This window comes from Engystomops pustulosus, chromosome 5, assembly GCF_040894005.1.
Source record: "Engystomops pustulosus chromosome 5, aEngPut4.maternal, whole genome shotgun sequence".
Taxonomy (NCBI): Eukaryota; Metazoa; Chordata; class Amphibia; order Anura; family Leptodactylidae; genus Engystomops; species Engystomops pustulosus.
In genome coordinates this window covers 57,570,306-57,594,364 of record NC_092415.1, presented here as the reverse complement: position 1 = coordinate 57,594,364, position 24,059 = coordinate 57,570,306, and the positions used below count along the sequence as shown (strand labels likewise).

Here is a 24,059-nt window from a genome sequence, read left to right as displayed (position 1 = left end):
ATCATGCGTTGTCTAAAGGCTCCTTGTTGAAGGTGCACCAAAAAAAAAAAAAAAGTTGCAGGGTGCACCATATTCGTGAAGAACATGTGGCACAATTCATGAATCTGGTGCACCCTGCACATTTCACAGGAAAAATTGCTCATAGTGCAATTTGCCCTGTTTTTGATCAATTTGGGCCATAAAAAAGTTACATAAAGGACTCTCGAAATATGAGATACTCTGATCTGATTTAACCATTTCTAGGAACCATATCAGGAAAAAATGCATTACTTTCCCAATGCAATCCTTACAATAAGAATGTGTCAACGCTTCACCTTCTAACCTCCAATGATCCTAAACACATAACCAAGACAGTTTAGAGACAACTCTGCATTGGTGTAAAGGCAGGGTCTGGCTGGGCCTTTCAAGGACAAATGCAATGTCCCTGGAGAAACCATAAAATTCTTACATTTAGGTGGGCAAACCTTGTGGTATTCTACAAGGTAATACTGGAGGCTGTAATCACTGCCATGGGGGCATCGACTCAGGTATTGAGTAGGGAGTCTGAATACTTAAATGTAATGACAAATAAAATGTTGTGTTGATCTAAGATTTCTGAAATTTTTTTTACTTCATCATGCGAGAGCATAGGCCTTTATTTTTTTTGTTATGACATAATGACAAAATACAATGTGAGAAGTTTTAAAGGGCCCAAAAACTTTCCCAAATACAGGCGGTCCCCTACTTAAGAACACTCGACTTACATACGACCCCTAGTTACAAACGGACCACTGGATATTGGTAATTTATTGTCCTTTAGTCCTAGGCTACAATAAAGAGCTGTAACAGTTATCAAATGTGTCTGTAATGAAGCTTTAGTGTTAATCCTGATTCTTATGACAACCCAACATTTTTAAAATCCAATTGTCACAGAGACCAAAAAGTTCTGTCTGGGATTACAATGATAAAGTATACAGTTCCGACTTGCATACAAATTCAACTTAAGAACAAACCTACAGACCCTATCTTGTATGTAACCCGGGGACTGCCTGTACATTATCTAAAGCTTTTTAAAGACATACATAGTAACACTTTTAGTAACATTGATTTAGAAACACTAGAGAATAGAGGCATAATGCCATTAACCTCTTAGTGACCAAAGGTCATTGGTGTCTGAATGTCCAGGTCAAATCTGACGTTATTTAAATGATGATATCTTTGGAAAAGCTTTACATGTCATAACAATTTTTCTTCTCCCCATTCCAGGAATTATCGAAGATCACAATGCCTGTAATATTCAATGAGCCGCTAAGCTTTCTACAGCGCCTGTCAGAATATATGGAGCACACATACCTCATCCATAAAGCAAATCAATGTACAGATCCCATAGAAAGAATGAAGGTGATTTACTGGCTGGAAAAAAGTTACATTTTTTTTCTTGTTTTTTTTATTTCATTATTTTGAGAACCTACTTAAGACTTAAGTTGTACTGCATATAAACCTTTCTATGATTATTAAAGCGAATTTGTCGATAGAAATGTCAATTTTAGCTGAAGAAAGTTGGACAATCGTTTTGTTGATTTTAAACAAATGTTGTCAACATTTTAAATACTGCAACTACTTTAATTCAAACTTTATTTCACATTACCTGGCTCCCTTCCAGCAGTGTGGTGAGTTTCTGGGGAGGGGGGCAGCTGTAGGGAGGCAGGGGTGGGAGGGGGATGGTGTAGAGGTGAAGAAAAGAATGCCCCTCTACACCCCCCACCCCCACCCGACAGTACTCTCCACAAGCCACTGGCAGGGAAACAGGTAATGTGAAATAGGTTTATAAAGTAGTGGCAGTGTTCAGAATGCTGACAGCGGAATTTTCTTTAATCCTCATATCATGGGCTATTGGAACCTGTCAGCAAAAAAAAAAAAATATTCCTGGTGACAAGTATACAAAATATTCCTATCAATCTGACTAGAATTTTATTTCGCTAGCTTAAGATACCCTTGCAGTTCAGTGCATATTTTTATTATGACTGTAATTTACAAACGGTGGCAAGATTGGTCACTGGTAGGGTGTGTGTATAGCACAGTATAGCAAGCAAAGTACAATTTTTTATTTTTTTTTTGTAAAAAGGCAAAAAACGGCTGGCCACACCCACCCGTCCCCGTATCCCAGCACTGTAGCATGCAGTGAGACATGGGAACAGGTGCGTGTGGCGACTGAATTCTGCGCAGCTTGCATGCACCCTTAAAGGGAACCTGTCACCAGGAACCTCATTTTCACTAAAGACAGATTGTAAAATCCCATCACACCTGCAGTGCAAAATGCCCTTCTGCCTTTTCTAAACATTTGCATAGCTATATAATTGTGTGTTATAACTTACTCTTGCATCCTATCAAAATCCTGGGGTAGTCACAGAGGCTGGGCTTTGGTTTTTGATCCATTTAAAAAAACATGTGACTTGTCTGAGCTGCAGGCTGCCCCCATCTTTTTGCTCCTGTACAGCTTGTCCCTCCCCACTGATGTCAGATCACCTGGCTGTGACCTATGAGAAGGAACAGGAGGAGGAGCTGTACATGAACACAAAGGTGGGGGCTAAGATCTGAAATGCATCCAAACTAAAGTACCGCCCATGTGACTACCCCAGGATTTTGTCAGGGTGCAAGGTAAGTTATAACACACAATTATATAGTAAATGCTTAGAAAAGGCAGGAAGGCAGATTTGCACTGCAGGTGTAATAAGCTTCTGCAACCTGTCTTTATTGAAAATGAGGTCCCTGGTGATGGGGTGCAGGGCTGGGAGAGAGTACACCGCGGGATACTGGGAGGGACTGCTGAGCCGAGTAAATGTTTTATATTTTTTTTTTAGCAGCCCCATTCCGGCCACATATCATATATTTTTTATGGTCTCGGACAACCCCTTTAATAGAATTATTGAAAAACTAATACCTGTGGCTGGACTATTCCATTACATAAGGAACTTCCAGCAGAGATTTTTTTTTTTACTATTGACTTCAATTCTTCTTCCTCTTTTCATGACACTGTTGCTTTCTTACTATTTTATGAGACTAAACAACAACAAAAAAAATTACATTGTAATTGCAGCTCAGTCGTGTTCAAGTGTATGTGTAAGTGGCTGTACTGCAATTCTACAGTACAAGAAAATCTTATGAAACTTTAGCACCTAAAGGGGTTGCCAGCTCCATCAAAATCTGTTTTTGATGCTTTTTTGTGTTAAAATAAGAACAATAAACATATCTGACTCCTCTGTCCATCGGCCCACTCAGTTATTAGATGACGTGATCTTCTAGTTTTACCACTATAAGGGGGTGTTCGTGTATAGAGTTCGCCACTGAGATTAGTGATTGGTTGCAACAATGACCTGCCTTTAAATGGCACATGACCTGATTATAGCCAAAAAGAACCCCAACTTTAACAGATCACTTTGTTTAATAAAACATCAATTTTTGCATATGTAATGCGATCACTTTTTTTTCTGATATTCTGTCTTAGTGTGTCGCTGCCTTCGCTGTCTCAGCAGTTGCATCACAATGGGAACGTACAGGAAAACCATTTAACCCCCTCCTTGGAGAAACGTATGAATTAGTTCGGTAAGGGACCTTAACAAAAAGTTATGAAAAGAGATATTCGATCTGTCAAGCATGCCTAATAATTATAAAATGTAGCAGAAATCCAAATCCATATAATTTTTGCATAGAATTATAATTTTATTGCACGGCGGCTATAATATACTAAGTACCTGAGCCCTGGATCGGTTCCTGTCTCTGGATGGTAGAAATATGGTACCAGTCGAGTATATAGTAACAAGCACTCTCCAGTACCAAGCAGTCATGAATAGAGCTGCTCATACAGTGCTATTGTTCCCATCACAATAGAACCATTGTTCATTTTGTTTTGTTAAAATCACAAATAAATATCAGAGTAACCCATTTTCACAGATTTACAGAGTAAGTTGCTGCAGTCTGCCTCTGAACCAAAAGAAATGTTGAAAAACATTTTTGATCCGCATGAAATGTTGATCCACATTCCCAATGATCTACATTATTGACCATATAATATAATGATTGACCATCTGTTTGGGATTTCTTGATCGACTGATGTCTTTTTGCCCATAAATCTACTTTAGCCAGGTGCATTTACATCATATGCAGCCTTGTACAAAGAATTGTAATAGTAGTAGTTAGACAAGTAATGATGTGTGTGTATATACACAAATTTTCTGCTAGGCTACAGAATGTCTGTTTGTATTTTTGTATTTTAGTGATGATCTGGGATTTAGACTTATTTCAGAACAGGTCAGCCACCATCCACCAATAAGCGCTTTCCATGCAGAAGGTCTTTCTAATGACTTTGTATTTCATGGATCAATCTATCCAAAACTTAAGTTCTGGGGCAAAAGTGTTGAAGCAGAACCCAAAGGAATAATAACACTGGAACTTCTGAAGTGAGTAAAAAATAAGTTTTACAGAAATATCAACTGTTGGTGAACACTTATAATTATTTACATCTTAATATCATATGTGGTAAAGATATAGGCATAATAAAAGGGGTTACTAAGTATTGGTGGCACCTGTTGCGCAACCTCACTTATCAAACTGGCAATAGATAAAGACCCCTGTAGTCTAGATGGAGGGAAATATCAAACAAGCCCTACACTGAAGGCTATCTACAGCTTCTGGAAAATTAATATTTATTGCATAATCAAAATATATTAGGAAAATATTGCATTCTTTCTAAGTAAATGTTTTGCCTCATTTGTAGTAAATAGAGCATAATTTGGTTCATCGGTGGGATTCACGAAAAGAAACCCAGGGTGATATGAGACTATTGTTTCATTGTATTGATTGACCTTAAAGGGGTTGGTTGGGGGCAAGATATTGTGTAATTTACCAATATACATCTATTAAAAATTCTGCATCTCTTTGATATGTAAAGTGAAGGCTCATGTCTCTTACCTCATCTGCCAGACATTCCTGACCATAACATGGCCACAGATGAAGCGTCATGTGATCTCTCTGTCCATGAACAATCGTCCCTGCCAGGGCGCATGCACACGACCGACAGGGAGACGGCCGCAAGTTTGCCGCACCGAGCCATAGCCGCAAAAAGCCTGATCTATCTTTGGCCGTATCGAAGGCCGTGCAGCTGCTATTTTCCATAGAGAGGAGTGGTGCGAGCAGCGATCACCCCCTTATCCTCTCCCGCATGCCGACTTGTGCCCACCATGTTGATGTTCACGCGTCATCTGGGGGTGTTTGCTGGTGAGCGTTTGCTCCATATTGTTGCACAAACCCTCTGGCAACATTAAAAAGCTGAAGGCGCGTGGGCGCCGACATGTTGGCTTAGATCGTCGCTCCCCATGGCGTCATCGGGGAGCGTTGATCTTTTGCTATGACACTGTATTATTATTATTGGGGGAACTTAGGAGGCAGGCACTCGTGTGACTAGTGCTCCATTTACTTCTGTGGAGCTGCCAGTGTTCCTATGCATCTCCAGGGAAGGGAATGGAGAGGCTTAAGTTTACCTAATTACTTGGGCTCCCAGCAGTCAAACCCAAGAAAATTGTAAACCGATCACCTATGGTTTGGGTAGGAAATAATTTGCCTTCATGGGACAACCCCTCCATATGAAAACACATTAATATGTTTGTTTATAAAGGAGTAGTCTAACCAATGTTTCCAGGAAAAAGAAAGAGAATGAAGGGGGTCATTCACCAAAAAATGTAGTTCTTTATTCAGGCCAGTGGGGCATAAGAGAGAGGTGTGGTGGCGTGTCTTTCTTTTTTCACAAAGTACACCAGCATCTGTGGAACCTGTGGTTCCCTTGTATACCTGATTTTTGATATTGCGGTAGTGGACGCAAATGCCTTTCTTCTTCTTTTTTTTTTTTTTTTTCACTGTTATGTTCTCCTTTATAATGTCTTGGCATGACTCTCATTTGGGTACTTTGGCTGGTAATCTGTTTCTGTTCCTTAGGCACAATGAGGCTTATACATGGACAAACCCTACTTGCTGTGTACATAATATAATTGTTGGCAAGCTATGGATTGAGCAGTATGGCAATATGGAAATCACTAATCACAAGTAAGTTTGTATAGTCAACATTTTTCCTTTATCCAAACTTGGCAACATTTGTGTAGACCAGATATTAATATATATCCCTTTCTAGGACTGGTGATAAATGCATTCTAAATTTCAAGCCTTGTGGTCTTTTTGGAAAGGAATTACACAAAGTAGAGGGATATGTTCAAGACAAGAGGTAAGTGGGTAGTCTTTATTTAAAGAATGATGCAATTGGAAAGCATTAGAATTGTATAAGCAAACTATGGGAATCGAACATTCTAGGTTTATTTAAAAAAAATTGTGTTTTTATGATATGTTTTCTCACATTTATTTAGTTCTTACTATTATACAAGATAATGTATTCTTTTTTTTATAATTTATCAATTTGTTCACCCTAAGGATGCATACACACACATATATGGGGCTGCACGCTAGAGAGCTGGAGGACTGAGCGCCGCAAGTGAATCCAGCCAAAATAAGGCTTCATTTAAAACCTATGATTTAAAAGCATTGCCCTTATACCTAAATGGTTCCTTTCCATGGCTGCAATATTAATAGTTTGTAAACTGATATGCAACTCGCCAGATGTGAGTTTTTTACACTAATTTGAGTCATGTGTATTAAAATTTACTTACACTGCAATACCTCCTTGTTCCTGACTGACAGGTTGTGTGTATGGGACATTTAGAGAGGGCTCTATTAAATCATTGGGCACTTAGTCATTTGACCAGGATGACATAATCTAAGGTCCTGTTAGATCAGCAACATCTACCTCCTGTATGTATCTGATCACCTAAAATCACAGCAGCATCCATGGAGGCTGGAGAGGAGCAAAAGTTCAATGACGATGGGGATGACTAGAAGTCCATGGAGGCTGCTGTGATTTCATGTGATCAGATAATGCTAAAGGATTATGCTAATGTTAAAGGATCTGTGATGGTGTCACCTTGGTCACATGACATGCTGAGAAAAGGCATGAGACATGGGGAGGAGTAGATGGGAGGGGCCAGCAGAGCAGCACACGCCCCCTCTGATGCCAGGTAATAAAAGATAAAGGTGATTCATGTGGATGTGAGTGAAACCATTTTTAGCTAAAAGAAGGGGGTCAGTTAGTTAATAGGGCTCTATAGGAACCTGTCACTAGCTGTATTTGTGAAAATGTGGTGACATTCACTTCAACAAAGCTCAATTTTTATAAAAAAAATTTTTTAAACCTCTACAAATGGCCTAAAATATGTAACAGTAACTCTTCTTCTTTAGCTTTCCCTCCATTGACTTGCATACAGGATGTGACCACTGCAACTGGACGGTGGCCACAATGGCCTTGTAATGCATCACTGTTGTAATAGCTCCCTTCATTGAGTAACAATGTAAAGAATATGGGATATGACCCCTTGCTACCAGATCACATTTTATATAGATGTAAACATGGCGTGCAGGTTGTATAGTCGTGATGATGATCACAATTTCCTGAATTGTTCAAGAACTTGCAATGATTTCAGTGTTTCTATGCGAGAAAACTGGCATAGAAGAAGTAATGAATGTGCCCCTGTATCTTCCTTTTATTTTTCTTTTATTTTGTAAATTTTATAACGAGTCGATAACATTTACATCTCACAGATATGGGTACTAGGGTACAACACCATAAAAGAGAGAGAACAAAGCCAAATCAACTACAACAATAGGAGCACATGTATGTGAGCTTTGTTTTGCAGCTGGTTAGACAATTTGACTTTGAGTCTTGTCTAATGCTTTATTAGTGAGCTAAGGCTATGGGTTCCCCCTCTCTACAAACCTGTTTTTGAAACCTTGCCTTTTTAGCTACCTTGCATGACGGCCCTAAATGGCAAGGCTATGTTTTCCTTATCCCATTCAGGATTTGTGTTAGATCACCAACGATGATTATCTATATTATCAACTCTAGAAACTAGTTATACTCTTCTCATCTTAACTATCCAGTTCAATTTCAACAGAGTTATTAAATTTTTTTTTTTACCTCAAGAGTGCACTATAGCAGTGATGGCAAAACTTTTAGATCCTGAGTGCCCAAACTTCAACCAAAAGCCCCTTATTTATGGCAAAGTGCCAGCACAACAATTTAGGCAGCAACTTATTGCTATGGACACCAACGCAGTTGAAAGGAGGAGGGCAAATTCGGGCTATTTGCAGCTTCTCTCCAGGGTCCCTGTGCTGGCCCAACAATTCTTCTTGTACATTCTTTGAGCCCTGTCAGGTCAACTCTATTCTGGGGTGATGTCCTAGGTGCCCACAGAGAGGGCTCTGAGTGCCGCCTCTGGCACCTGTGCCATAGGTTCGCCACCACTTCACTATAGGATCGCTCTTTGTACTGATACTGTATAAATGTGTGTGCCACATACAGCAAAGAGTGATGTGTTATTTATTGTAAATGCAGCAAAAAGAAGCTTTCTTCTTTGTATGGAAAGTGGACAGAGTGTCTCTATAGTATTGATCCAGCTGGGTTTGAGACATTTAAAAAGAATGATAAGAAGAATGGAGATGATAAGAAAAACTCCAAACAGGTAAAGTCTTTTTTTGCAACTAAAATACAGCTAAAAAGTTTTTTGGCTAGAAATTTTGAGATTTATAGTGTCCTATAGCCCAAGCCTCAAAGGAAATGTACAATCAAAATCGAGCACGATAAACACTTACTCCTAAATCCAGAGACAGCGATTGTGGTAATCTCCTTCTATTTATCCATGGCCTCTTTTCTTTTAAAAGCAACTTTTAACATTATGCTAATGATCAAGATGGGATGGGTGTATTACCAGACTCTGTTGCTGTAGCTGCACAGGCTATTACACTGTAGAGGAGGACTCCCCCCCCCCCCCCCCTCCCCCCTCACCCTGTCCACTCACTGCTGCTGATATCACAGCAGGAAGAGGGACGGGGAAGTGCAGATGGAGCTGGTGGAGGGTTAGAGTAACAGCACTGTGAAACTACATGTGTAGCTGCAGCACGGAGGGCTTCTGGTAAACTGCACCAGAGCTCATCTGGCTTATTAGCATAATTAGCATCAAAGTTAATTTTGAAGGAAGGAGGAAATTGGTAACAAATATAAGATCACAACAGTCACAGTGCCTGGATCTATGAATAAGTGTTCTGGTTTATCATGCTTGATTTTGATGGTATATTTCCTTTAAAGGTAACCTGGCATCAGAAATTGGCAAATCACAAATCACGACCAGTATGTTGTCAAGCAGCTGAACACCTTCCACATCATGTGATGTACAGCCGGCGAGCCCCCTCTGGTGTACAACCAGCCAGCCCCCTGTTTGCCCAGTACATAAAAAAATACATACTTACATACTCCCCTTCCGGTGGTCCCCGATGCTTGCCGCGGCTCCCCCGATGCTCCCGTCCCCGCAGCCCCTCTTCTGTCTTCTCTCTGCTGTAACAGCAAGCAGAGGCGCGTCCATGCGCTCAGCCGGCCGATGCACACTATGACGTAATTGGTGGCAATACCGCTGATTCATAGTGTGTGCCAGCCGGTATAGGGGGCATGTCCGCGCCTCTGCCTGCTGATATAGCAGAGAGAAGACAGAAGTGGACAGAAGGGGAGTATGTAACTTTATTTTTTATAGATTTGTGTATAAGCCAAGGTGCGGTTTTCGTTCTTTGTGCTGAAAAACTCTGCTTATTCGAGAGTACATACAGTAGATGTATTTTGATGATTCCACCACACTGGGCCATGAAAGAAACTTGATTTAGAAGGTGTTCAGCTGCTTGACAACATAATGGTAGTAGTTTATTAGGCCTATTTCTGAAGACAGGTTTCCATATTACCAATATTTTACTCTCCCCTGTTGGAAAAACTTTAACGGGGTAAGTATAAGGTGTTTTATACTTTCACTGTCCTTTTAAGTTGATCCATGCTGCATGTTTAATCTTATTTGTACTGTTCTCTCATCTGCCTTTTACAGTCTGGAGGTGGTGAGGAGCCAGACGAAATGCCATTACCAGACTCCGAGAGTGTACAAGTTATTCCAGGGAGTACACTGCTGTGGCGAATAGCCCCCCGACCATCGAATTCCACACAGGTCCTCATTCCACCAATTTTTATAAATATACATTATAACAATGTCACATTCTGGTGCTGACAATGTACATTAAAGGGTGTGTGTCTTTTGTGCAGTTTTGTATGGTCAAAACTGCTTGCAATGTAATGTAGTGTCCCCAGAGGCTTGTGTAATCTGCATTAAAATGCATGTACATGCAGGTGATATATAATCTATTCAGTGCAATTCCACATCCTTATATTCAGGCTACTTTGATCTTTCATATGTTCCCATTGTTTTATTGACCTTATCATCATCTATAGATTATACCGGTGTGCAACACAAATTCACCTTTAACACATGTAACTGCTTGTCTAGTTATTTGCTGTTTCCATAACGTCCCCCATGACGGCCCACTAGGAGGATGACCCTTGACCTCTGTAGGGACAGGAAGCAGAGAGGTTAAAAGCCTCCCCCCACATCCTCCCGCCAGTGTCTTCCTGTCCCTACAGGGGTCAGGTCAAGAGAGGGTCTCTCTCCTCCTAAGGGGGGGGGGGGACGTTTTGAAAAAAAAAAAAAAAAACGGAGAAGGATCTCCATACTCACCAAGCCTTACCTGGGGTTACGCCGACTGCGGTCCAAGTTCCCCTCCGGACAGATCCTCGGTTAGCCCGGCGGCTGCGGGCTCTCCCTGGAAGTTATCTTCGTTCCGGCTGGCGTCCTCTCCGGCGGGCTGGTCACCAGACTCTCGCGCGGACGCAGGAAACTACGTTTCCCAGAATTCCCCCTGTTCGATGACGACTTCCGGTCGCGACCGGAAGTGACCGCGGACCGGGCGCGGGACGCAGTAGGAGCCACCGACAGGGGGATGGGCTCCCCATGCAGGTATTTAAATCCTCAAATAGCGGGTAGTCAGTTGGTCTGAGGTCTATGACTCGTTTTCTTCTTGGCCGGCCGTCCCAGACATCATAATGGCTGATGAGGCAGACTTGGGCCTACTCCACCCCCCGGTGCACGTGAGTGGTGCTGTATGGCAACATATACAACTGTTTTTTGTGTGAGCTCCAAGTCATTGTCTCCTTGCCTTCCTTCCCTAGGAGCAAGTTTCTAAGGGGAAAGGCAAGGAAGAGAAATCAGGAAAGGAAAAGAGTAGAGAAAAACCTGAAAAAAGCAGGATTCCTGTTAAAAAATGCAGTATGTGCTTCCGTACACTACTAGAGGGCTATAAGAAACCGATCTGCAGACTCTGCATAGAAGAATTCATGCGGGAGGAGAAAACGTCTTTTATGGACGAGCTTAAGTCCTTTATAGACGAGAAGGTGGTTTCTTCAGTGGCGGCGGCTACGCAGGGAGCCCCACCCCCACGTAAGAAAGCTCGGATAGTATCGGCTTCCTCCTCAGAGGAAGAAGAGGGGTGTATTTCAGACTCTCCCTCCTGCTCTCTGGCGGGAGACCAGGATCATCAGGATCGTGAGCAAGCAACATGTTCCCGCTACTTATTCCAAAATGAGGATCTGGACGATCTTCTGAAAGCTATGAGAGATACATTGAACCTCGAGGACGAGGAACCCCCTCTTTCTCGCGAAGATGAACTATTTGGGGGACTCAAAGCCAGGAAACAGCGTGTCTTTCCCCTCAATGATACCCTTAGGGGTCTAATTAGTCAGGAATGGAGAGACCCTGAGAGGAAAATCGCGGTCTCTAAGAATTTCAGGAAACGCTTAGTCTTCGACCCTGAAGAGTCAAAGGATTGGGACTCGTTCCCCAAAGTTGATGTACAGGTTTCCAAGGTCTCTAGGAAGATGGACCTGCCCTTTGAAGATTCGGCTCAGTTAAGAGACCCAATGGACAGGAAATCAGAAGCCCTTTTAAAGAAAGTGTGGGAAACTTCCATGCTAAGCCTAAAATCGAACTTAGGAGCCACTTCGGTAGCAAGAACACTATATTTCTGGCTGGGGAAATTAGAGTCCCATATCCGGGAGGGTACTCCCAGAGAAGACTTACTGGAAAGCATACCATTGTTAAGATCTGCTACTGCCTTCCTTGCTGACGCATCTGCCGAAGGAATAAGGTTTGCTGCAAAAGAAGGAGCTCTTACCAATGCCACCAGGAGGGCCTTATGGCTGAAACAGTGGAGCGGGGACATCCGCTCTAAATCCAAATTGTGCAGCATTCCTTTCTCCGGAGACTTTGTGTTCGGACCCGAATTGGACGCTATACTCGAAAAGGCGTCCGACAGAAAAAGGGGATTTCCAGAGTCCAAAACAGTACCCAAGAAATCTTCCTTTCGTCCTTTTAGGAACACCGGAGAGACTTACCGTGGCAAAGGTAAGCAAGGACGGTGGAGTTATCCCAAAGGAGGAAGGGGAAGGGGGTTCCTTTTCTCTAACCTCCCAGAGGGTCCAGGAAACAAGAAACAATGACGCCAGAGTGGGGGGGCGTCTCCTGGGATTCCTATCCCAGTGGACAAAGGTCACCTCGAATCCCTGGGTACTATCTATCTTGGAATCAGGCTACAGGATAGAATTCTCATCACCCCCCCCTTCTCCAAGGTTTGTCGCTCCCTTACCCTCTCTCTCTCATTCTACACATTCCTTCATTTGGCAGGAAGTGTTTCATCTAATCCACATGGGAGTGGTGGTGCCGGTCCCTCAAGAACAAGAAAAATTGGGATTCTACTCCCCGTTGTTCCTTGTCAAAAAACCAGACGGATCAAATCGCCTAATTATCAACTTGAAAGAGCTAAACCGCTTCATCGTTTACAGAAGATTTCGCATGGAGTCGGTAAGAACAGCTACCCAACTTATTCACACAGGCTCCTATATGTGCACTTTAGATCTAAAAGACGCATATTACCATGTACCTATTCACCCCTCATCTCAGAGATTCCTAAGATTCTCGGTTCTCTCTCCCGAGGGCTCTGTCTTACACTTTCAATTCCGTGCACTTCCATTCGGTATTTCATCGGCTCCAAGGGTCTTTACCAAGATCATGGTGGAGGTGGTAGCCTTTTTAAGACTACAAGACATATCAATCATCCCTTACCTAGACGATTTGCTAATTATAGGGAAAGACAAACAAAAACTAATCTTGGCAAGAGAGTCTTCCCTAAGAATTTTAACAGAGTTGGGGTGGTTAATCAACCTGAAAAAATCAAGTTTAGTACCCTCCACTCGAAAGACCTTTCTAGGGATCATTCTAGACTCAACTCACCAAATGTCTTTTCTTCCTCAGGAGAAAATATCCAACATAAGGCATCAGATTCGTTCATTCAGACGGAAGGACTCTGTACCAGTCAGACAGGCGATGAAGATCCTGGGGCTCCTCACAGCATGCCTACCTGCGGTCGCCTGGAGTCAGAGCCATACTCGGATCCTTCAGAGTTGGATCCTAACCTTCTGGAACAGGAAGTCTTCAGGTCTAGACAAGAAGATCCGGCGGATTCCTTCCTTTGTAAAGAGGGACCTGCTGTGGTGGATGGAATCAAGGAACCTAGAGAAAGGAGTATGTTGGCACCACCTCCCAACCATCACCATAGTGACGGACGCAAGCAGCTCAGGCTGGGGAGCAATCCTTCCTTCCCACTACGAGCAGGGGTCCTGGACTCTAGCCCAAGCAAAAAGCAGCTCAAACTACAGGGAGTTAAGAGCGGTCTGGGAAGCGCTAAGATCGAACACAGCCTATCTGAGGGATCATCATATCCACATTCTCTCGGACAACGTCTCGACAGTGTCCTATTTAAGGAGACAAGGGGGTACAAGATCTCCAGTATTATCGAGTCTGGCTCGTACCATCTTCCAGTGGGCGGAAGAAAACATCCTTTCCATCTCTGCCACCCATTTGAAGGGATCCCTCAACAGAGAAGCGGATTATCTCAGCAGGAGAGAGATCCTACCGAACGAATGGTGTCTCAACCAGGAAATCTTCCTACATCTAACCAGCGTCTGGGGCATGCCCCAAATAGACCTATTCGCCACGAGGGAGAATTCAAAATGCCAACAATACTTCTCTCTGGAGGCCGGCGAGTCCAGAGATCACTTGGACGCGTTCAGCCATCGTTGGAGCGGAAGTCTTATGTATGCCTTTCCCCCAATTCCCCTAATTGCGAGAGTACTCAGGAAAATCTTGCTCGACCGGTCAAGGGTGATCCTGATCTGCCCAAACTGGCCAAAAAGAAGCTGGTACCCACTGCTGAGGTCCCTATCTGTCCAGCAACCCTTTATTCTACCGATTCAGAAGGACCTGCTATACCAAGGTCCGATTTTCCATCCCGATCCAGGAAGACTCCGTCTGGCGGCTTGGATCCTGAGTTCGAGTTCCTAAGGTCCCAAGGTCTCTCTCGGGCCGTAATAACTACGTTGAAGGCAAGTAGGAAAAAGGTTACTTTCGCCATATACCATAAGATATGGAAAAAGTTTGTGACCTTTTGTGGGGCTAATCCCCCCTCTCAGTCTAACCCAAATATTTTACAGGTACTAGACTTCCTGCAAAAAGGACTAGAAATTGGTCTTTCTACTAGCACTTTGAAAGTCCAAATTTCGGCTCTGAGCGCATTCTTCGACCAACCCCTGGCGGACCACAGGTGGGTCAAAAGATTTATTGCTGCTGCAAATAGAATTAGGCCTCAGGTTCTGAAACGGGTTCCCTCCTGGGATCTCTCCCTGGTTCTAGATGCTCTCTCCAGGCCTCCCTTTGAGCCTTTAAAAGACGCTAGTATAAAAAACCTAACCTTAAAAACTTCCTTATTAGTAGCTGTGACCTCAGCTAGAAGGCTGGGGGAACTCCAAGCCATTTCTATTAGAGAACCCTATATGTGTATTCTCCCTGACAGGATAACTTTGACTCTGGATCCAAGCTTTGTTCCTAAAGTGGCGTCCAGGTTTCACAAGAACCAAGAAATAATTCTTCCATCATTCTACGGGAATCCTTCTTCAAGCAAGGAATTGGAGTGGCATTCCCTGGATGTAAGGCGCTCGGTCTTAGAGTACTTAAAAGCTACGAAACCTTGGCGCAAAGATCACAATCTCTTTGTTCAGTTTCAGGGGAAGAACAAAGGGGTAAAGGCATCCAAAACCACGATCGCCAGATGGTTAAAGACTGCCATAGCCTCCTGTTACACAGAACAAGGGAAGGAAGTTCCTCCTAACCTTAAAGCCCATTCCACCAGAGCCATATCCGCCTCCTGGGCAGAGAAGAGGGGCGCTTCTCTTGAACAAATCTGCAGAGCCGCCACCTGGGTTTCTTCATCCACCTTTGCAAAACACTATCGGCTGGACTTACCCAACTCACAGGATCTCGCCTTCGGTCAGAAGGTTCTCCAGGCTGTGGTCCCACCCTAACTCTACTAATTTTGTAGATCTCCTAGTGGGCCGTCATGGGGGACGTTATGGAAATTGTGAATTAGACTCACCGGTAATTCGGTTTCCATCTAGTCCTCCATGACGGCCTATATATTTTTCCCTCCCATGTTTCTTTCACTTCTTTGAAAATTCTGTATGTGATTCTAACAAGACAGAATAAAAATATGTTGTATCTTCCACTGGTGTAGTTATTTGGTAGACACTGGCGGGAGGATGTGGGGGGAGGCTTTTAACCTCTCTGCTTCCTGTCCCTACAGAGGTCAAGGGTCATCCTCCTAGTGGGCCGTCATGGAGGACTAGATGGAAACCGAATTACCGGTGAGTCTAATTCACAATTTTTCTATGTTTGAATTATTATTATTTTCTTATAGATGTACAACTTCACCCACTTTGCTATGGCCTTGAATGAATTTGATAAGGGCATGGAAACAATAATACCCAAGACAGATTGCAGACTGCGTCCTGATATTCGGGCAATGGAAAATGGAGATATTGGTAATGTTATAGAAAATCAACTATTTGGTTACATGTTCATTTTGAAGGACATCTACCATCTGTCTTACATGTCCTACTAAGAAGTTCCTGATGAATTGCGGCAATCTAGAGTTATAAAAATGATGCTAAACACTCTGGATTATGTCACTGGAGGCCCTCAGAGAACCTTGTCTTTTATTCACTCCCGTTTTGATACAAGTACCGCCCGTCACCTGCTCTATGCACGGGTGGGACTTTTATTGTAGCGGATAAAAAGACAAGGTTCTCCGGTGACATACACAGAGGGCCCCAGACTAACTAGCATAATTTTTATAACTGTATATTTCCGCAATCATGGCCTATAGAAGTCTTTAGAAACATTGTTACAATTTAGGAACTTCATAGTAAGACACGTCTACCATCAATAAAACTGCTGATGAGTTTCAGATTTGCTGGGGGTCTAAAACCCAACATCTCAGCTAATTGGCTGTCTGTAGCCATTTTGTCCGGTAAACACCCCTTCTTCATCACTTTTTGTGTCCATATAAGTCCAGGGGCCTGTGTGCAGCTTAGCGACATTTAAGTGGATAGGGCTGAGCTGCAATATCAAGCTCTACTGCCATACTTTGTATGACAGTGTGTTTGTCTCTCTGTTTTACTACTTCTGGACAACTACTTTAACTTTATTGACCTAAAAGGCAGCCAAAACTAATTGAAAGACTTATATATTTAGAGTTTTACAAAGCTAAAATAGAAACCTGAAGAATCTATAAGGCCGCTTGCACCATCTTCTACGTTAATACCCTATTTATCCCCATTCAGGGATCCTTGTTCTGATCTCCTCGTAGTTCATAAAAGCTTATTTAGGATGAATTGTCATCAGTATTGAACTTCTATTACCATCAGAGAACAGAAATGCATGTTTCTCTGAGCAGATCAGTCAAATTGTATGGGAAAAACAGGCTATAGTAAATCAAAGAGAACATTTATATAGATACATATTTAAAAAAAATTGGTTTAGATCTATATAGATGTTATTTAATAATAATCAAGACAAATGTTTTGACTGAGTTTTGTTACAGCCACTTTTTCAGAAAACTATAAAAGCTATGTATACAAAGCTTTTTGGTTTATACAAACTGCACAGATCCCGTAAAGACCTCTTTTGCATTAACTATATTATTAAAAACCAATAATAAAAAAATAATCATAATGTTTTCTTTTTGCAAGACACGGCAAGTGAAGAAAAGAAGAGGCTAGAGGAAAAACAAAGAGCTGCTCGGAAGAACCGTTCTAAGTCTGATGAGGACTGGAAAACAAGGTTAAAAAAAAAAAAACAGCACTTGTATATTTAAAAGTGTAACCATTCAGCCAAGAACCTAAACCAGAACACAATTCTATCCAGATAGTAAAAGTGCTGCTTTACTTTGTCCAAGTTCTCCCACTTAAAAAGATGAAATTGACATGCTAGGTAGACATCCACTGTGAGAGACCTTAAAGGGCGATTCCGGGAATATGAACGTCTGATACAAAAAAACCATGATGCTATAAATTAATGAATGTAACAAAACTCAATGTCATTAGTCACAAATTGGTGCTTAAATAGTTTGATTTTATGATTCACTAAATTTTATGGCCTCTCTAAAGTATGCAGAGTTATCACAAAGATGGCTGCCACTGGAAACTACAAGTCCCAAGATCCTTTAGTTCTCAGTAACTCCTCCTCCCTCTTATGCTCTGCTCCCAGTGATGATGTAACAGGTTTTCTTGCTCTGTTACCATAGTAATGATGTGTTACTGCCATCACCACAACACTGTCCATACTGGATGCACTGCAACCAACCGACTACAGCCAAACATAGTGGTGATCACATGACCTGCCCAGACAGGTGCAGGACATGTGATGTGGACATGTGACCAGCGGCCATCTTCTGTCCTGTGTATGCTCTGCAACGAACCGCGCAAAGGAAATTAACAGACTGATTAAAGGGCCAGTAGCATTTTAATTCCTAACAACTAATTACATATAAGCTTATATTTTAAGGACCCATTTGTATATGAATTATGCTGATTCCTGGAATACCCTTTTAACTATCTCAATACTAAATTATATAATATTAAACACATGAAAAAGTTCACTCTTTCTGCATGACTATATATAATATCTGAGTTTCACTTTTTGAACTGAATTACTGAAAAAAAATTAATTACTTTTTACTGATATTCTAATTTATTGAGGTGCACCTGTAGGTCCAAGCTGTCAGAAATTTAGTTCTGTTGGAGAAGTTTACCTCTGTACATTATAAAAGAGTATTTATATAATAATATTCTACCCGCCAGCGTACTGTATGCCGGATATACGAAGACTGACGTTCAATACGCCAGTCTTAATAAACCAGCCCCAATTGTGTTTAGACGGTGGGCGGTGCTTCTACCGATTTTTACTTTATTACTGTCATCAGTGTCAGACTGGGAGGCCTAGGGCATGGAAATATTAGCTGTACATTCTTATGCTGCATTCACACAATGCATTTTCATTCCTCCAATGCTTTAGGCAAAACGCATCACAATGATGGGAAAAACGCTGATGTATTTGTAGTTGCATTTTCCCTTTGTGTTTGCATTGTGTTTTAAAACACAATGTAAACACAGAAACTTCATGATAAATCCCCCCCCCCCCCCCAATGTGTTTGAGGTAAAACTGTTCTAGAAACCAATCAGAGCTCAGCTTTCATTTCATAAACAGCTGTGGGCAACTAGAACAGTTCTGCTCTGAGACTTATGATAAATCTCCCCCATTGTGTGAATGCAGCCTAAGACCATGTTGACAAGATGTGATTGAATTGTGTTTTGAAATTAAGTGCATCTGGAGAATCCCCTCCCTATATGCAGATGTGTCTAAATGTGTGCACCCCCTCCACTCTCCTTTCCTCATTTCGCCTGAATAACTTAAAACAATTAAACCCCAGATACTGTCCTGTAGAGGTATGCAGCAGTGGAACCGCGATCTGAGAGCTGAATAAGATGATGGTGCAGAGGACACAGATAGTTAAGGTCCTGGCACAGAGGGTGGTCGGGCGGGGTCAGCCACAGAGGGACGGAGCCAAAAGGTGTCTGGACCCACCGGTAGTTTTTACAGGATGGTGGTGGCCCAGTCAGACTGTGGCTGCAGTTTCTTCTGCTCAGATCAGAAACCACGTGAGACCCTAGAGGGAAGGCAGAAGCTATTTTGATATTGCTTCTGAACATAGGACTGAACAAGTGCTATGTAGTGAATAGCGGCAAAGGCATAGCAGCCACGTGATTACTGCGTTTCAAAGAGGTAAGCGGAGCTACTGGGTTTTATCAGACCCGGTACAGCTCTGATCAAGCGACTTCCTCCCACTGGGGGTTGTTTTCCCCTGCAACTGGGACTTCTACAGTGAAAGTGAAATACTTAAGAGTATTTACTTATATAGATGTGTGTTCTGTATTTTTTTTTTATACGTTCCCTACAAGGTTATAAAGGAACCTTGACTGAGAATTAGATTTTTTTTTTTTTTTTTATCACCCACCAAGAGGTATTTACACACACCACAGACTATGAATGAATATAACAGACATACTTGCGGTAATAAAATCCATAATTTTTTTTTTTTATTAGACAAATCTATACATACATTAAAATTCGGATGACCGTCCATAGGAAAAAACGCAACACCCCCTGGACCACAAATACCCATATGTAAAATGTGAACAATTGCCTACCTTAGGCCCCTTGATGCATCCGTCAGGCGGGAAAAACGATGCCAGGTCCAACCTGGAATAGTTTTGGGCAGGAAAACTCTATAGGCGGAAGCGTCCCACTTGGCGTGGAGGTGGTGTAGTCGTGATGATAATCACAAATTCCCTGTAGTGTGCAAGAATATTTTCTCTTCCCCTTTTGTGCTATTTAGAGCTTTATGGGCTTCATTGGTATGTCTCACTGGGTGGTTAGCACCAGTTTTTGGCTTATGGTTTTAGACAAATTCTTAAGAATTTGTCTAATAAAGATTGATGGATTATATCATCACAAGCATATATTTATTGTATTGAATCATAGTCTGTGGGGACTGGCAATATATGCAATGTAATTGTGTGCGTAATATATATCTATCCAAAAGTTTGCATACACCTTCTCATTCAAGGAGTTTTCTGTATTTCCATGCTATAAAAATTGTAGATTCACACTGAAAGCATCAAAACTATTAATTGATACACGTGGAATTATATACTTACCAAAAAAAGTGTGAAACAACTGAAAATACGTCTTATATTCTAGGTTTTTCAAAGTAGCCACCTTCTGCTTTTAGAACTGCTTTGCACTCTCTTGGCATTCTATTGACAAGCTTCAAGAGGTAGTCACCAGAAAAGGTTTTCACATCACAGGTGCCCTGTCAGGTTTAATAAGTGAGATTTCTAAATGGGGTTGGGACCATCAGTTGTGTTGTGCAGAAGTCAGGTGGATACAATGCTGATAATCCTAAATCACCCGCCTCAGAAATCACAGGGTAACAGCAGCTCAGGTTAGAGACCAGGTCAATGCCACACAGATTTCTAGCAGCAGACACATCTCTACAACAACTAGTAAGAGGAGACTGTGTGCAGCAGCCTTCATGGTAAAATAGCTGCTAGGAAACCACTGCTAAGGACAGGCAGCAAGCACAAGTGACTTCTTTGGGCTAAAGAGCCCAAGGAATAGACCTTAAACCATTGAGATTTGAGATCTTTGGTTCCACCATCTTTGTGAGAGACGCAAAAAAGGTGAACGAATATACTCTACATGCCTGGTTCCCAACGTGGAGGATGAGGTGTGATGGTGTGGGGTGCTTTGCTGGTGATACTGTTGGGGATTTATTCAAAATTGAAGATATACTGAACCAGCATGGTTACCACCGCATCTTGCAGCAGCTATTCCATCTGGTTTGCGTTTAGTTGGACCATCATTTATTTTTGAACAGGACAATGACCCCAGGCTATGAAAGGGCCATTTGATCAAGAAGGAGACTGATGGGGTGCTACTCCACATGACTTGGCTTCCACAGCCCCCAAACCTGAACCCAATCGAGATGGTTTGGGGTGAGCTGGACCACAGAGTGAGGGCAAAAGGGACAACAACTGCTAAGCATCTCTGGGAACTCCTTCAAAACTTTTGGAAGACTATTTTAGGTGACTACTACCTCTTGAAGCTCAAAAACAGAATGCCAAGAGTGTGCAAAGCAGTTATCAAAGCAAAAGGTGGCTACTTTGAAGAACCTAGAATTAAATACATATTTTCAGTTGTTTCCCACTTTTTGTTAAGTATATTATTTCATGAGTGTTCATAGTTTTTATGGCTTCAGTGCAAATCTACAATTTTACAATTTTACAAAATACAAAAAGCTCTTTGAATGAGAAGGTGCCTGTACTGTACATAAAATAAAATATTATGTGTCTGTGTCTTTTTCATAAAGTGTATTCCTTTTGCAGGTGGTTTCGTCAAGGTCCTAATCCACACAACAACGCACAGGACTGGCTTTACTGTGGGAAGTACTGGGACAGAAGTTATACAAACCTTCCAGATATCTATTGATTGTGGCGCATTGCCATGTGAGCGGTCTTTCCAGCTCTATGAAATGTAGATTTATGTGTTCTGACTTATCATGCAACTTGCACCTTTACAACCCCATAGCACTTAATTGAAGCACACCTCCTGGATTAGTTGCCTTCTGTAAAGTAAATAAAACAAAGCAATATATAACGCAACCTTCTGTCCATATACACCAGTAGGAAACTTATTGTTGAACTGGTGCTGGCAGATGAGAGATATATTCATGTTTAGGATTTGAATTTTATGTGAAACAAAAATCTATATATTAAGAAATAAACATTATTTTGATAAGCTGGAAAAATGTTCATTATATAAAAGATGTCATAATATTCTGCGTCACAGTTCAGGTAAGTGTGAATAATGCTGGCATGTGGGGGACATGAGCACAATAACTCATTAGATTTCAGATATGGAAAGTTATAGTTCTGTGGCTCTCTGCAACCGGTGCTATGATTTGAGGATTACGGATTTTGCATTTATATACAATGTAATTCTTTCCTCAATAAGCATCATTTATAATGTACAGTATAAATGTATTCAAGGGAGATGTGTTATCTGTAGTGAAAAGATATGATTTTCAGGGATACAAGCAGAAATTCCCATCAAGTTTATTCTACATACTAACTGTAATAGAGCTAAAAAGGTTATTTATAATATATACGGTGTGTATGTATATAATATTATATATTTTATTTATTACATACATGTTTAAGCCCCGCATATATCATCATCTATAAATGCAATCAAGACCGGGCCAGGCATGACACACTAACACGCTAACAAAAGGTGTCACAAATGGTATTGATTTGGTTGACTGGCCAATTATTTTTTTTAAATGTTCTATTAAAGAAACTCTAAACCAACAAATGCACAACTTTCCCAGAAATGTCTCCTTTTATTGCTCCTTATTGTATCATCATCATATATTTTCCTTTATAATATAAATAGTTATCTCTTAGTGAACATTAATTTATATATTTCTATCTCTCCCAGGAAATACAATATTTCTGTGTCCCGATTTTTTTTTTTTTTTTCTTCATTGCATTCTTGTGACAGGCTGTACGATAACTGGCTGCAGCATGAGCCTGCAATAGGCAATGCAATACAATTGTGTTTGTCCATTATAACTAGACCAGGCACTGGTTGTATTTCACAGACCAAGCATAGTATCTGGGATGGGACCCATTGCATAGTGGTAAAATATGATTCAAGGAGTCCCTGCTTCCCAGTACAGGGCTGTACTACAATCATGATTACAGGGATTGCACCGTTATCCTTCTGGCAAGCAGGGAATGCTTGCATAATGTATCTCTTTGATACATGTTGTCCTGTCCCCAGTACTGTGCTTGATCTATGAAATCTGGTCAGTGTGTGGTCTGAATTTCAGGGATCTGGCATTAGTATGTGCGCCTTACTGTACCCTGCTTCCCGCAGGACATAACAAATTGGTAAACCCCACCCTTTTGGCTAGTCAGCTGGAAACAGAGAAGATGGAGAGTAAATGAGGAATAATCCTTTTGTTCTCTACAGGATTTTTACAGGGTTTTTTTGTCTGGGTCATAAAATCCTTTTGGACTTTTAGCATTCTTTCTCTTGGATGAGTGTTCCTTTAAGACAATGTTGGCGAACCTAAGGCACGGATGCCAGAGGCAGCACCCAGAGGCCTTTCTGTGGGCACCCGGGCCATCAAAGATTCAAAGAATCTTCCTCCAGTTCCAAGCAACTTAAAAGATGCTGCTTTCAGTCATATTTTGATACTGACTTCGCTACTTGGGACTGTAGGAAGTGGGAGAATGAGTAGACAGGGCCAAATTATCTTTAGAGGACCTCCTGCTGTCCCCAAGATTCTCTCTGTACAGAGGAACCCTGGAAAGAAGCCAAAATGATGAAAATTTTCCATCTTTCCACTGTGTTGCTGTCCTCAGGAGGTCAATATGATTGAAAGTTGTTGAACAGGGAGCAATAATTTACTGCTTTAATTTTTGGTTGGCACCTCGCGACAAATTAGGGGAGTTTTGGGTTCAGTTTGGGCACTTGGCTGCTAAAAGATTCGCCATCACTGCTTTAAGAGAACACAAAGAATTACAAAGCAAAATATATTCAAGAGACGACAACATTTTCAGTTATGCTTCCATGTTGTAGGGGTTAGATAGACGCTTCTCTACATTACATCTATAGGGTCCTCCTCATTCATTAATGGAATGTAGAGCAGTAAATGTCAGTAATCCGGTGCTTGTGACTAGCCTTAAACCAACATACTAAGAACAAAACTTGGGCCCCTAATCCAATTTGGGTAATGATGTTAATACAATTGTCTGTGCATGGTCTATACTGATATATATGGGTTGTACAGAGGTCTCATTGCATAATATATAGTCATTAATTCTCCCTTACCCATTCATCTTCAAGAAGGTAACTTTGCTATATTGAAATTGTCTATAGCAGCCTATTACTATGCATTTATATTTTTGACATTAGTATATGTATAGTATACATTAGTATACATACTATAAAAAATGTGTATATCTCTTTTACGTGAGGTGCCTA

The 24,059-nt window shown here is 41.5% G+C and overlaps 2 protein-coding genes across 6 annotated transcripts in view; both read left to right on the top strand.

Moving 5' to 3' along the window:
- The window catches only part of OSBPL1A (oxysterol binding protein like 1A), a 94,688-nt gene extending 72,885 nt beyond the window's left edge, over window positions 1-21,803 (top strand). For all 3 annotated transcript variants that reach the window (XM_072152055.1, XM_072152056.1, XM_072152057.1), the window contains 10 exons: window positions 1,246-1,380; window positions 3,485-3,582; window positions 4,254-4,436; window positions 5,968-6,075; window positions 6,161-6,250; window positions 8,468-8,594; window positions 9,996-10,112; window positions 15,802-15,925; window positions 17,135-17,225; window positions 21,392-21,803. In XM_072152055.1, the coding sequence (XP_072008156.1) occupies window positions 1,246-1,380; window positions 3,485-3,582; window positions 4,254-4,436; window positions 5,968-6,075; window positions 6,161-6,250; window positions 8,468-8,594; window positions 9,996-10,112; window positions 15,802-15,925; window positions 17,135-17,225; window positions 21,392-21,494 (1,176 nt within the window). In that variant the 3' untranslated portion in view covers window positions 21,495-21,803. The remainder of the gene's footprint in view (window positions 1-1,245; window positions 1,381-3,484; window positions 3,583-4,253; window positions 4,437-5,967; window positions 6,076-6,160; window positions 6,251-8,467; window positions 8,595-9,995; window positions 10,113-15,801; window positions 15,926-17,134; window positions 17,226-21,391) is intronic.
- LOC140132811 (uncharacterized) lies at window positions 13,403-15,687 on the top strand. Of its 3 annotated transcripts, none has more exons than XM_072152059.1 (2): window positions 13,403-14,434; window positions 14,543-15,687. In XM_072152059.1, the coding sequence occupies exons 1-2, from the start codon at window positions 13,403-13,405 to the stop codon at window positions 15,407-15,409; spliced, it is 1,899 nt and encodes a 632-aa protein (XP_072008160.1). In that variant the 3' UTR covers window positions 15,410-15,687. The 3 variants fall into 3 exon arrangements, with proteins under 3 accessions (XP_072008160.1, XP_072008159.1, XP_072008161.1); XM_072152058.1 differs by having other exon boundaries at window positions 13,403-15,034; window positions 15,107-15,686; XM_072152060.1 differs by having other exon boundaries at window positions 13,403-14,652; window positions 14,902-15,684.
- Window positions 21,804-24,059: the final 2,256 nt, after the last annotated feature.